This window comes from Nerophis lumbriciformis, linkage group LG23 (genome assembly GCF_033978685.3).
Source record: "Nerophis lumbriciformis linkage group LG23, RoL_Nlum_v2.1, whole genome shotgun sequence".
Classification (NCBI taxonomy): domain Eukaryota; kingdom Metazoa; phylum Chordata; class Actinopteri; order Syngnathiformes; family Syngnathidae; genus Nerophis; species Nerophis lumbriciformis.
Window position 1 is genome coordinate 11887683 of NC_084570.2, and position 15648 is coordinate 11903330.

Consider the following 15648-nt stretch of genomic DNA (forward strand, 5'->3'; position numbering starts at 1 on the left):
TTTGTCCATTTAATGTTGGTCATTTCTTAACCAACAACGTGGATCCAACGTTAGACATTAGCGTTGTCGCAATTTACAAACACAACTATTTTTCAACGTTGTTTCAAAGTCAGTTTTAAAGGACATGTTTGTGTAATCAACATTGAACCAATGTCTTGTGCGTGCTTGGCACAGCTAATTTATGGATTTTACTTCGCTGGTGGATCTACACCCAACATCCACTGTAATGATACCAAGTATAGTAGCGTATCTAGTCGATACTACTATGATTACGTCAATATTTTTTGGCATCACAACATCTTCTTTCGTTTTTTTTAAAATTTATATTATGGTTATAAACTCAGGAACTACGTCCCTGAACACATGAGGACTTTGAATATGACCAATGTATGATCCTGTAACGACTTGGTATCGGATTGATACCCAAATTTGTGGTATCATCCAAAACTAATGTAAAGTATCAAACAACAGAAGAATAAATGATTATTACATTTTAACAGAAGTGTAGATAGAACATGTTAAAAGAGAAAGTAAACAGATATTAACAGTAAATGAACAAGTAGATTAATAATTCATTTTCTACCACTTGTCCTTAATAATTTTGACAAAATAATAGGATGATAAATGACACAATATGTTGCTGCATATGTCAGCAGCTAAATTAGGAGCCTTTGTTTGATTACTTTCTACCGTATTTTTCGGATTATAAATCGCTCCGGAGTATAAATCGCACCGGCCAAAAATGCATAATAAAGAAGGAAAAAAACATATGTAAGTCGCACTGGAGTATGAGTCGCATTTTTTGGGGAAATTAATTTGATAAAATCCAACACCAAAAATAGACATTTGAAAGGCAATTTAAAATAAATAAAGAATAGTGAACAACAGGCTGAATAAGTGTACGTTATATGAGGCATAAATAACCAACTGAGAACATGCCTGGTATATTAACGTAACATATTATGGTAAGAGTCATTCAAATAACTATAACATATAGAACATGCTATACGTTTACCAAACAATCTGTCAATCCTGATCAATTTTCATAGGTACGGAAGTAGTAGCATGTAGCATCTTTTTTTTCACAATGCACTTCTGCCATGACCCGCCCTGCCAAATTTTATTGGTTGACGTGTGTGTGTGTGTGTGTGACGATTGCTGATATACGCCTAGTCTCTTACGTGAATGAGATAAATAATATTATTTGATATTTTATAGGGATGTCCGATAATGGCTTTTTTGCCGATATCCGATATTCCGATATTGTCCAACTCTTAATTACCGATACCGATATCAACCGATACCGATATATACAGTCGTGGAATTAACACATTATTATGCCTAATTTGGACAACCAGGTATGGTGAAGATAAGGTACTTTTAAAAAAAAAATTAATTAAATAAAATAAGATGAATAAATTAAAAACATTTTCTTGAATAAAAAAGAAAGTAAAACAATATAAAAACAGTTACATAGAAACTAGTAATTAATGAAAATGAGTAAAATTAATTTAAAGGTTAGTACTATTAGTGGACCAGCAGCACGCACAATCATGTGTGCTTACGGACTGTATCCCTTGCAGACTGTATTGATATATATTGATATATAATGTAGGAACATAGAAATATTAATAACAGAAAGAAACAACCCTTTTGTGTGAATGAGTGTGAATGAGTGTAAAAGGGGGAGGGAGGTTTTTTGGGTTGGTGCACTAATTGTAAGTGTATCTTGTGTTTTTTATGTTGATTAAAAAAAAAAAAAACGATACCGATAATAAAAAAACGATACCGATAATTTCCGATATTACATTTTAAGGCATTTATCGGCCGATAATATCGGCAGACCGATATTATCGGACATCTCTAATATTTTACGGCAATGTGTTAATAATTTCACACATAAGTCGCTCCTGAGTATAACTCGCACCCCCGGCCAAACTATGAAAAAAACTGCGACTTATAATCCGAAAAATACGGTACTAAAAGACGAGTTGTCTTGTATGTTCACTATTTTATTTAAGGACAAACTTGCAATAAGAAACATAAGTTTAATGTACCGTAAGTTTTTTTTTTTTGGTAAAATAAAGCCAATAATGCAATTTTTTGTGGTCCCCTTTATTTAGAAAAGTACCGAAAAGTATTAAAATAATTTTGGTACCGGTACCAAAATATTGGTATCGGGACAACGCTAATGAGCAGTATCACCAAGAGTTTTTCAAGGTGCGCTTCTCGTTTTACAATAATTACAATTTGAAACGGTATCATCAACTGTCTGGGATTTTAGTGCATTTGCACTTCTGACTGCCATTTACAGAACAATAGAATGCCTGTGAAAAGGAAATAAAGGTTCATCTGTGTTTAGGATTTAAAACTGCACCAAACTGGATCAGACAGAGGAGACGTTTTCCTGCTCTCCGCGAGGACAATCCAGATGATCCGCATATGACTCACGTCTCTGGGAAAGGAAAGTGACCGGCAGTCACATCCAAACAGCTGGACCTTATTGTCTGTTCCTTCTCTCCGACACTCCCAACGAACCTTAATCATTTCTTTCTTCAGCGCACTTTGGATTCGGAATCGCTTTCCCATTGTGAGCCGCATTCCTAAGGAGGTTACGAGCGGCTGACATGCCCCCGAGCACGGAACTCTAGCCGGTAATTGCCGGAGAAGTGCAGAAGAGGCCGAGATGTTTGCGGTCGCGCTTGAGCCGCGTCCGCCGCGTTATTGTGTGTGATGCCGTTTGTTCCTCCCAACAACAAAACCGCAGTCTACTTACTGGCCTGCAAAGAGCTTGTAAGTACAACAAACGTTTGCCTGGCGAGGGATCCGAATGTTGGCGTCAAACCATCCAGAACCGCTGACCGTGAATTACAAGAGTGTGTAAAAAAAAACAACAAAAAAACGTAAAGCACTTACTTGCAGTCCAGCCTCTCGATCTCAAAGTGCGGGTTGAAGTTGAGGACGATGCGTTGCGAGGGTTCCGGCGCCGTGATGACCCACTGGCAGTTCTGGTGAGGCGGGTATTCCAGAGGGTATCCCGGGGAGGTGATGTAACCCGCTTCGCTGGCGTCGAAGATACCCCTGCACTTGGAGGCTGCAATAGGACGACAGAAAAGGGACAACAGAGTTAAAGTTAAGTACCACTGATAGTCACACACACACTAGGTGTGGTGAAATGACCCTTTAAATTTGACCCATCCCCTTGTTCCACCCCCTGGGAGGTGAGGGGAGCAGCGAGCAGCAGCGGTGGCCACGCTCGGGAATCATTTTGTATAGGGATGTCCGATAATATCGGACTGCCGATATTATCGGCCGATAAATGCTTTAAAATGTAATATCGGAAATGATCGGTATCGGTTTCAAAAAGTAAAATGTATGACTTTTTAAAACGCCGCTGTGTACACGGACGTAGGGCGAAGTACAGAGCCCCAATGAACCTTAAAGGCACTGTCTTTGCGTGCCGGCCCAGTCACATAATATCTACGGCTTTTCACACACAGAAGTGAATGCAAGCATACTTGGTCAACAGCCATACAGGTCACACTGAGGGTGGCCGTATAAACAACTTCAACACTGTTACAAATATGCGCTACACTGTGAACCCATACCAAACAAGAATGACAAACACATTTCGGGAGAACATCCGCACCGTAACACAACATAAACACAACAGAACAAATACCCAGAACCCCTTGCAGCACTAACTCTTCCGGGACGCTACAATATACACCCCCCCGCTACCCTCTACCCCCACACCTCAACCCCGCCCTCCCCCCAACCCTGCCCACCTCAACCTCCTCATGCTCTCTCAGGAAGAGCATGTTTCAAATTCCAAGCTGCTGTTTTGAGGCATGTTAAAAAAAATAATGCACTTTGTGACTTCAATAATAAATAATAAATATGGCAGTGCCATGTTGGCATTTTTTTCCATAACTCGACCCCGAAGGAAATAAGCGGTAGAAAATGGATGGATGGATGGATGGGAGTTGATTTATTCAACTCACAACAAAATTAGGCATAATAATGTGTTAATTCCACGACTGTATATATCGTATCGGTTGACATTGAAATCGGTAATTAAGAGTTGGACAATATCGGAATATCAGATATCGGCAAAAAAGCCATTATCAGACATCTCTAATTTTGTAGATTCGACCCCCAATTCCAACCCTTGATGCTGAGTGCCAAGCATGGAGGAAATTGGTCCCATTTTTATAGTCTTTGGTATGACTCGGCCGGGGTTTGAACTCACGACCTACCGATCTCAGGTGGGCGGAGTTTGGTGGTAGCGGGGGGGTGTATATTGTAGCGTCCCGGAAGAGTTAGTGCTGCAAGGGGTTCTGGGTATTTGTTCTGTTGTGTTTATGTTGTGTTACGGTGCGGATGTTCTCCCGAAATGTGTTTGTCATTTTTGTTTGACGTGGGTTCACAGTGTGGCGCATATTTGTAACAGTGTTAAAGTTGTTTATACGGCCGCCCTCAGTGTGACCTGTATGGCTGTTGATCACGTATGCATTGCATTCACTTATGTATGTGTAAAAGCTGCATACTGTACATTGTGTGACTGGGCAGGCACGCTGTTTGTATGGAGGAAAAGCGGACGTGACGACAGGTTGTAGAGGACGCTAAAGGCAGTCACTTTAAGGCACGCCCCCAATATTGTTGTCCGGGTGGAAATCGGGAGAAATTCGGGAGAATGGTTGCCCTGGGAGATTTTCGGGAGGGGTACTGAGATTCGGGAGTCTCCCGGGAAAATCGGGAGGGTTGGCAAATATGCCAAAAACATCTGCCTTGTTTCTAATGAATACTTACGCCTACTACGCTACTGTATTTTAATGTTGGTCATCATGGTGGTACTTGGACAGCCAAGTGTTTTCTGAGGTGGTGCTTGGTGAAAATAATTTGAGAACCACTGATATAGGATATATGTTAGAAATATATGTTATATAGGAAAAAACGAACATTATAAAAAAAAAATACCAACATGCCTCAATTGAATTTGTTTTAATCAGCCCCTTAAGTCATCTAGCAGCTAAGAAATTATAAAAGGATGTTGCTGAATAAACACAATTTCTAATATTTTTTATTACTGACTGTCCAAATATGTTGAAACGTACATATACGTATATATTCCCTAACCATGGTGTGCATTTACGGCGCGAGAACTCCTCTCTCACAGCCGTCAGTTTGCGCGTCCTTTTCACACATTCTCAATAAAACACAAAATAGTGTTCCCAAAACTGTGATGAGTGTTGATAAATCACACTGCGCGTGCTGTATTATATATTTGCATTTTCTCCTCCCAGTATTGTGGCCGTTTTCATGATCAGCATACATTTTAACAAAGACAGAGACACAAAATGGGTTGCACGCCTTATTCTGCTCACTTAACAGACGCAATCCACTTAGCACACGTTCAGTAGATCAGCTTTGCGTGTGCTATCAAGTTTGCACGTGTAAGTACACAAACTTTAGGGGAAGACAGAACAGGAAGACCGATGGGTCGCCAGAAGGGCGGTGAGCAGTAGAAAGGTAAGAAAGAGAAAGGTGAACATGGAGGAAGGAGGAGGAGAAAAAAGCAAATCCCAAACTAAGCTCCTAATAGAGCAGGGGTCTCCAAACCCCGGCCCGCCGGCATCTTCAATTTGGCCCGCGAGATGACAGAACAAGTTCAATCTCAAAAGGCAACCTAGCCCTACGTGTTTTTATCCATCCATCCATCCATCCTCTTCCGCTTATCCTAAGCAGAGAAGCCCAGACTTCCCTCTCCCCAGCTATTTCGTCCAGCTCTTCCCGGGGGATCCCGAGGCGTTCCCAGGCCAGCCGGGAGACATAGTCTACCCAACGTGTCCTGGGTCTTCCCCGTGGCCTCCTACCGGTCGGACGTGTCCTAAACACCTCCCTTGGGAGGCGTTCGGGTGGCATCCTGACCAGATGCCCGAACCAACTCATCTGGCTCCTCTTGATGTGGAGGAGCAGCGGCTTTACTTTGAGCTCCCCCCGGATGGCAGAGCTTCTCACCCTATCTCTAAGGGAGAGCCCCGCCACCCGGCGGAGGAAACTCAATTCAGCCGCTTGTACCCGCGATCTTGTCCTTTCGCTCATAACCCAAAGCTCATGACCATAGGTGAGGATGGGAACGTAGATCGACCGGTAAATTGAGAGCTTTGCCTTCCGGCTCAGCTCCTTCTTCACCACAACGAATCGATACAGCGTCCGCATTACTGAAGACGCCGCACCGATCCGCCTGTCGATCTCACGATCCACTCTTCCCTCACTCGTGAACAAGACTCCGAGGTACTTGAACTCCTCCACTTGGGGCAGGGTCTCCTCCCCAACCCGGAGATGGCACTCCACCATTTTCCGGGTGTTTTTATATTAAATGTATATACCGAGGGGTCTGACAGGTGGCAAAAAGCTGCCATACTGTGGACAATGTGAGAAACTCAGGTCAGTGACAATGTTGTGTACTTTATTGACACTACAAGCACAACATGCACTTATATGACCCAATCCAAACAACCTTTCCTAGTCATGGTGCAGGAAAAAAAAAAGTCAACAAACATGGTCACACATAACACAACCTGCTCACTAAACTTTGTGGATATTATAAAAAAAAACGTCCAATCACCATTAAAAAATCGAAATTACACCCATTTAATCACTGATCTACTGAACGTGTGCTAAGTGGATTGCGTCTGTTAAGTGAGCAGAATAAGGCGTACAATCCATTTTGTGTCTCTGTCTTCATTCAAATGTATGCTGATCATCCAAACGGCCACAATACTGGGAGGAGAAAATGCAAATATATAATACAGCACGCTCAGTGTGATTTATCAACACTCACCACAGTTTTGGGAACACTATTTTGTGTTTTATTGAGAACGCGTGAAAAGGACGCGCAAACTGACAACTGTGAGAGAGGAGTTCTCGCGCCGTAAATGCACACCATGGTTAGGGAATATATACGTATGTGTACGTTTCAACATATTTGGACAGTCAGGAATAAAAAATATTAGAAATTGTGTTTATTCAGCAACATCCTTTTATAATTTCATAGCTGCTAGATGACATAAAGGGCTGATTAAAACAAATTCAATTGAGGCGTTTTGGTGTTTTTTTTAATGATGTTTGTTTTTTCACATATAACATATATTACTAACATACTGTATATCCTATATCAGTGGTTCTCAAATTCACCATATATCACTTCATAATCTGCAAACATTAGAACACATTCTCCGATCCTAAATTCATTGCAAGGCATGATGGGAAAAATGCAAAACACTCTCTCTACACTTATCCAAGTTTGACTTTTAGCTGCTTTAAAGAGGTCTCCACAAAAGTAAACAAAGTAGGAGTTGAACTTTCTTAATATTTAATTATAATAATTATTATTTATCTCCAATGGGCTCACCACCCATAGCAGGGGCCATAGAGGTCGGGTGCATTGTGAGCTGGGCGGCAGCCGACGGCAGGGCACTTGGCGGTCCGATCCTCGGCTACAGAAGCTAGCTCTTGGGACGTGGAACGTCACCTCGCTGGGGGGGGAAGGAGCCTGAGCTAGTGTGCGAGGTTGAGAAGTTCCGGCTAGATATAGTCGGACTCACTTCGACGCACAGCAAGGGCTCTGGAACCAGTTCTCTCGAGAGGGGCTGGACTCTCTTCCACTCTGGCGTTGCCGGCAATGAGAGGCGACGGACTGGGGTGGCAATTCTTGTTGCCCCCACGGCTCAGAGCCTGCACGTTGGAGTTCAACCCGGTGGACGAGAGGGTAGTTTCCCTCCGCCTTTGGGTGGGGGGACGGGTCCTGACTGTGGTTTGCGCTTACGCGCCAAACCGCAGCTCAGAGTACCCACCCTTTTTGGATTTGCTCGAGGGAGTACTTGAGAGTGCTCCCCCGGGTGATTCCTTCGTTCTACTGGGGGACTTCAATGCTCATGTTGGCAGCGACAGTGAAACCTGGAGAGGCGTGATTGGGAAGAATGGCCGCCCGGATCTGAACCCGAGTGGTGTTCTGTTATTGGACTTTTGTGCCCGTCACAGATTGTCCATAATGAACACCATGTTCGAACATAAGGGTGTCCATATGTGCACTTGGCACCAGGACACCCTAGGCCGCAGTTCCATGATCGACTTTGTAGTTGTGTCATCGGATTTGCGGCCTCATGTTTTGGACACTCGGGTGAAGAGAGGGGCGGAGCTTTCAACCGATCACCACCTGGTGGTGAGTTGGCTGCGATGGTGGGGGAGGATGCCGGACAGACCTGGCAGGCCCAAACGCATTGTGAGGGTTTGCTGGGAACGTCTGGCAGAGTCTCCTGTCAGAGAGTTTCAATTCCCACCTCCGGAAGAACTTTGAACAAGTCACGAGGGAGGTGCTGGACATTGAGTCCGAGTGGACCATGTTCCGCGCCTCTATTGTCGAGGCAGCTGATTGGAGCTGTGGCCGCAAGGTAGTTGGTGCCTGTCGTGGCGGTAATCCTAGAACCCGTTGGTGGACACCGGCGGTGAGGGATGCCGTCAAGCTGAAGAAGGAGTCCTATCGGATTCTTTTGGCTCATAGGACTCCTGAGGCAGCGGACAGGTACCGACAGGCCAGGCGGTGTGCGGCTTCAGCGGTTGCGGAGGCAAAAACTCGGACATGGGAGGAGTTCGGGGAAGCCATGGAAAACGACTTCCGGACGGCTTCGAAGCGATTCTGGACCACCATCTGCCGCCTCAGGAAGGGGAAGCAGTGCACTATCAACACCGTGTATGGTGAGGATGGTGTTCTGCTGACCTCGACTGCGGATGTTGTGGATCGGTGGAGGGAATACTTCGAAGACCTCCTCAATCCCACCAACACGTCTTCCTATGAGGAAGCAGTGCCTGGGGAATCTGTGGTGGGCTCTTCTATTTCTGGGGCTGAGGTTGCTGAGGTAGTTAAAAAGCTCCTCGGTGGCAAGGCCCCGGGGGTGGATGAGATCCGCCCGGAGTTCCTTAAGGCTCTGGATGCTGTGGGGCTGTCTTGGTTGACAAGACTCTGCAGCATCGCGTGGACATCGGGGGCGGTACCTCTGGATTGGCAGACCGGGGTGGTGGTTCCTCTCTTTAAGAAGGGGAACCGGAGGGTGTGTTCTAACTATCGTGGGATCACACTCCTCAGCCTTCCCGGTAAGGTCTATTCAGGTGTACTGGAGAGGAGGCTACGCCGGATAGTCGAACCTCGGATTCAGGAGGAACAGTGTGGTTTTCGTCCTGGTCGTGGAACTGTGGACCAGCTCTATACTCTCGGCAGGGTCCTTGAGGGTGCATGGGAGTTTGCCCAACCAGTCTACATGTGTTTTGTGGACTTGGAGAAGGCATTCGACCATGTCCCTCGGGAAGTCCTGTGGGGAGTGCTCAGAGAGTATGGGGTATCGGACTGTCTGATTTTGGCGGTCCGCTCCCTGTATGATCAGTGTCAGAGCTTGGTCCGCATTGCCGGCAGTAAGTCGGACACGTTTCCAGTGAGGGTTGGACTCCGCCAAGGCTGCCCTTTGTCAACGATTCTGTTCATAACTTTTATGGACAGAATTTCTAGGCGCAGTCAAGGCGTTGAAGGGATCTGGTTTGGTGGCTGCAGGATTAGGTCTCTGCTTTTTGCAGATGATGTGGTCCTGATGGCTTCATCTGGCCAGGATCTTCAGCTCTCGCTGGATCGGTTCGCAGCCGAGTGTGAAGCGACTGGGATGAGAATCAGCACCTCCAAGTCCGAGTCCATGGTTCTCGCCCGGAAAAGGGTGAAATGCCATCTTCGGGTTGGGGAGGAGACCCTGCCCCAAGTGGAGGAGTTCAAGTACCTCGGAGTCTTGTTCACGAGTGAGGGAAGAGTGGATCGTGAGATCGACAGGCGGATCGGTGCGGCATCTTCAGTAATGCGGACGCTGTATCGATCCGTTGTGGTGAAGAAGGAGCTGAGCCGGAAGGCAAAGCTCTCAATTTACCGGTCGATCTACGTTCCCATCCTCACCTATGGTCATGAGCTTTGGGTTATGACCGAAAGGACAAGATCACGGGTACAAGCGGCCGAAATGAGTTTCCTCCGCCGGGTGGCAGGGCTCTCCCTTAGAGATAGGGTGAGAAGCTCTGTCATCCGGGGGGAGCTCAAAGTAAAGCCGCTGCTCCATCACATCGAGAGGAGCCAGATGAGGTGGTTCGGGCATCTGGTCAGGATGCCACCCGATCGCCTCCCTCGGGAGGTGTTTAGGGCACGTCCGACCGGTAGGAGGCCACGGGGAAGACCCAGGACACGCTGGGAAGACTATGTCTCCCGGCTGGCCTGGGAACGCCTCGGGATCCCCCGGGAGGAGCTGGACGAAGTGGCTGGGGAGAGGGAAGTCTGGGCTTCCCTGCTTAGGCTGCTGCCCCCGCGACCCGACCTCGGATAAGCGGAAGAAGATGGATGGATGGATGGAATTATTATTTATATATGCATGATATTATTATATAATGTAAACACACACACACACATATGTATATAATGTCTATTTCTTTGCATGCAGTCAGCCCCCAGCTAAAATTTTTTAATCCATCCATCCATTTTCTACCGCTTGTCCCTTTCAGGGTCGCGGGGGGTGCTGGAGCCTATCCGGGCTGCATTCGAGCGGAAGGCGGGGTACACCCTGGACAAGTCGCCACCTCATCGCAGGGCCAACACAGATAGACAGACAACATTCACACACCAATTTAGTGTTGCCAATCAACCTATCCCCAGGTGCATGTTTTTGGAGGTGGGAGGAAGCCGGAGTAGCCCAGTTAAAAAGTTTGGACACCCCTGTATTAAAGGAAGGATGTGTGTGTGTGTGTGTGTGTGTGTGTGTGTGTGTGTGTGTGTGTGTGTGTGTGTGTGTGTAAAGATGTGAAGCAACAACTGAACGGCAAAAACAAAGAAAGCAATTTAGGTCTTCAATTTGGAGTAAATTGGAAAAACTTCTCCATTGTGGATTCTCAATGCAAGCAGCTAATAAAACAATACAATATCATCAGAGCCACATTTTCTGTTTACACACACACACACACACACACACACACACACACACACGGGCGCACACACTCAGCCCCTTCCACACCCAGGCTCTTATCTCCCCACACCCCCGTGGGGAGCATTCTCCAAGTGTAATTGTTGCTCCAGCAAGCCAATCTGCAAACATTAGAACACATTCTCCGATCCTATCGCCCTCTCCCAGGAACAATAGCCCGCCAATGGCGTGGCTCGGCAGGCGGAGACAGGAAGTGACACGCAGACGGCCTGTCTGGGGGGGGGGGGGGGGGGGCTCTGGGGGTCACCCCGACTCTGTAATGAGAAACTAATGCAACAAAGTCGCCTTTTTCTCGGCTCCGTGTTATCTCCCCCAAAACACGGCGAACACACGTGCGCGTACAAAAAGGAACATGTATATAAATATCCCGCGCGCACACACACACACACACACACACACACACACACACACACACACACACACACACACACACACCGCCTCGGCTTGCATCTTAGTACACAATAGGGCCTTTTATTACTTCTGCATTGCAATAGATTTGCAGACATTATTAGTTTTTTTACAGGAGCCATGCTGATAGACATTCTCCATGACAACGGCGAGGAGTGGGGGTTGGTGTGTGTGTGTGTGTAGCTGCTGAGGACCTATAGATGTAATGAAATGTACGGTCTTGAATGCAAAGTGATATTATGGCTGGCGTCTATTGGCGAAACAAGAGAAACAGCTCTATAATAGACACGCGGCGGCTCTAAGCACTCAGCTAGATCCCTTCTTGACATAAATGGGTTATTTTCTTAAAAAAAAAAAAAGAAAAAAAAAAAAAAGAAAGTTTATGCAAACAACAATAAAGGAAGTGTGCGGGGGGAAAAAAAAAAAGAGCGCCACAGGCTTGAAGTGTAATAGACCCTTCAAGCGCTGACATTTCCGCCGCCTATTGTGCTTAAAAGGCACGCTTAAGATTCTTTGACATTTGAAAGAGCGGCGATGGCTTCCTTTGAGGAGAGACGCCCTCCTGCCTCATGCCTCATGCCTGGCACAGATTTGAGCATATTTTTGGAAGGACAAAAAAAAAATAAAAGGTAGGCATGGCCCTTAGAGCAACACCCATGCATGTTCAGGAAAGGCCCGCCACTGAGGACCTGTCATTTGCAGACATATTGAGAAGTTGGAGGTTTTCTGAAAGGCCACACACACAGATTCAAATGTACACACACACACACACACACACACACACACACACACACACACACACACACACACACACACACACACACACACACACACACACACACACACAGTGCTGGGGAGCTTGTGGAGAGAATGTGTGCAGGAGGCTATCAACTGAGCCCTGTGCAGATTAAGCCATGCTGGGAGCGTCCTGCAGCCTCAACACTTTCACCTACCGGGGAGGATGAGCGAACCGTAGCAATGGATAAAAGATGGATTGAGGCAAGAAGCGAGGGAGATTGATCAGAAGGGGGAGGAGGAGGAGGCAGGACAGTGAGAGGAAGGTGAAACACAAACGATGAGGGGAGCGAGGGCTGCTCATTAGGAGATGTTGCTAACCAGCCGCTGCTGTAGACACTGAGCCCCTTGGGAAACTGACTCCTTTAAATCTGCCTCAGTCTCAGAGGTATCATCTGTGAGTGTAAGTGGGAGCCAGTTTACAAAGTGACATCCATGTTTAAGTTAGTTTTATTAAAAAAATAAAAAGAATAAAAAATGGAATCGCCATGGCCGAATAATGCTTTAAATTCTGTCTGGCTGACAGATAGTTAGTTATTTTTAGTCCCCCGGCAGCTATGTGTTTAAATACACAGTGTGGAGCCTAATCTAATAATAATAATAATCACCTCCATTAAGGCAAAATTAGTGCATTTCTTAATATCTAGGCCAGGGGTCGGCAACCCAAAATGTTGAAAGAGCCATATTGGACCATAAATACAAAAACAAATCTGTCCGGAACCGCAAAAAATTAAAAGCCATATTACATACAGATAGTGTGTCATGAGATATACATTTAATTAAGAGGACTTAAAGGAAACTAAATGACCTCAAATATACCTACTAGAGATGCGCGGTTTGCGGGCACAACCGCGGAGTCCCCGGATTATCCGCGGATCGGGCGGATGAAATAAAAAAAAATTAGATTTTATCCGCGGGTCGGGTCGGGTCGGGTGGTTGAAATAAAAAAAAAAAGATTTTAAATAGATTCAGGCGGGTGGCAGTTAAACCAATTCGGAAATATATATACATAGTTAAATGTTGTTACCCACATACGAAAAACGAGCAGGCACCTGCTGCATATGCCACAACAGAAGAAAAAAAAAAAGAAGAGATGGACACTTTTACGGAGCGGAGAAGGGACGCCTCGCCGGGGTCCGGGACCGAGGCCCCTTCCCCCGAGAGGGCCCCACCGGGAGCCGTAGCTGAGGCGATCCGCGAGAAGGGCCCGACGCACGTCCAGGGTCACCACCGCGCCCACCGCACCGACACCCCGCCTCGTCCGCCTTCGCCGCGGCCGGCGTCACGCGCAGCAGGTAAGCAGCTTACCTGCCCGCCACCCCCGTGGCCGGGGGCTCGTAACAGGGGTCACTCCGCGCGCTCCGCCCGCGCAGCTTACCTGCCCGCCACCCCCATTGCCGGGGGCGCGTAACAGGGGTCACTCCGCGCGCAGTGCGCTCACGAAAGGGGTGGGGCTCACCCTGGTTGATATAGACAGCAGCTGGACGGTGGCCATGGAAGTCGGAACCCGCTAAGGAGTGTGTAACAACCCACCTGCCGAATCAACTAGCCCTGAAAATGGATGGCGCTGGAGCGTCGGGCTCATACGCGGCCGTCGCCGGCAGCGAGACGCGCTTGGAGGTGCGCTCAGCGCGGCTCCCATATGATTGCGCACTGGTGTGCGTCTGGGTCGTGACAGCGTGGCACGCGAATGTCTGCACTGCATTGGATCAGTCTCCTTTCTTTAACAGGCAAAAGCTTTATAACCTCACTAATGCCTTGCATCGTCTATATTAGATATATAACAACGGGCGGGTGCGGGCGGATGCGGTTCTGATCAAATGTTACATCGGGTGGATGGCGTATGGTTGACGACTTTCTGATGCGGTTGCGGATGAAATAATTGCCTATCCGCGCATCTCTAATACCTACAAATGGGGCATAATGATGCAATATGTGCATACAGCTACCATGGATTGACTCCGACTTAGACAAGTTGAAAAACTTATTCGGGTGTTACCATTTAGTGGTCAATTGTACGGAATATGTACTGAACTGTGCAATCTACTAATAAAAGTCTCAATCAATCAATCAAAGCTAGCCTAAATAGCATGTTAGCATCGATTAGCTTGCAGTCACGCAGTGACCAAATATGCGTGATTAGCACTCCACACAAGTCAATAACATCAACAAAACTCACCTTTGTGCATTCATGCACAACGTGAAAAGTTTGGTGGACAAAATGAGACCGAAAAAGAAGTGGCATAAAACATGTCCGAGATAGTCGAGAAAGTTATACATGTAAACAAACTACGGTGAGTTCAAGGACCGCCAAAATGAGTAGGACAAAACGGCGCTCGCCAAATACTCGAATCAGTGAAGCATGTTTAATATAAACAGTGTGCTTTATATCAATTAGGGAGGTTTGTGTCATGTTTGTCCTCCTACAGCAGGGGTCGGCAACCCAAAATGTTGAAAGAGCCATATTGGACCAAAAATACAAAAACAAATCTGTCTGGAGCCGCAAAAAATTAAAAGCCATATTACATACAGATAGTGTGACATGAGATATAAATTGAATTAAGAGGACTTAAAGGAAACTAAATGACCTCAAATATAGCTACAAATGAGGCATAATGATGCAATATGTACATATAGCTAGCCTAAATAGCATGTTAGCATCGATTAGCTTGCAGTCATGCAGTGACCAAATATGTCTGATTAGCACTCCAACAAGTCAATAACATCAACAAAACTCACCTTTCATGCACAACGTTAAAAGTTTGGTGGACAAAATGAGACAGAAAAAAAGTGGCATTAAACACGTCCTAGAAAGTCGGAAAAAGTTATACATGTAAACAAACTACGGTGAGTTCAAGGACCGCCAAAATTAGTAGGACAAAACGGCGCTCGCCAAATACTGGAATAAGTGAAGCATGTTTAATATAAACAGTGTTCTTTGTAACAATTAGGGAGGTTTGTGTCATGTTTGTCCTCTACAGAAACCATATTAAAACAAAATTTTATTTTTTTTCCCCCTCATCTTTTTCCATTTTTCATAAATTTTTGAAAAAGCTCCAGAGAGCCACTAGGGCGGCGCTAAATCTAGAGCCGCGGGTTGCCAACCCCTGTCCTACAGAAACCATATTAACACAATTTTTCCCCCCCCCCTCATCTTTTTCCATTTTTCATACATTTTTGAAAAACCTCCAGAGAGCCACTAGGACGGCGCTAAAGAGCTAATGGGATTACTCTTTAAAAATGTTATTTACTAGGGAAAGTAATGAATACGTTAGTTAAAAAAACCTTCAAATATCTGGCATTTGCACCTGGGGATAAGTTGATTGGCAACACTAAATTGGCCCTAGTGTGTGAATGTGAATGTTGTCTGCCTATCTGTGTT

At 46.0% G+C, this 15648-nt stretch overlaps 1 protein-coding gene across 3 annotated transcripts in view; it reads right to left on the reverse strand.

Moving 5' to 3' along the window:
- The window catches only part of nrp2a (neuropilin 2a), a 179346-nt gene that overhangs the window by 140795 nt on the left and 22903 nt on the right, over positions 1-15648 (reverse strand). For 2 of the 3 annotated variants that reach the window (XM_072915871.1, XM_072915872.1), the window contains exons 1-2: positions 15006-15179; positions 2917-3094 (exon numbers count right to left, since the gene is read on the reverse strand). In XM_072915871.1, the coding sequence (XP_072771972.1) occupies positions 2917-3094; positions 15006-15099 (272 nt within the window). In that variant the 5' untranslated portion in view covers positions 15100-15179. Of the gene's footprint in view, positions 1-2916; positions 3095-15005; positions 15180-15648 lie in introns of those variants that run through there. The other variant, XM_061985096.2, reaches the window with a different exon arrangement.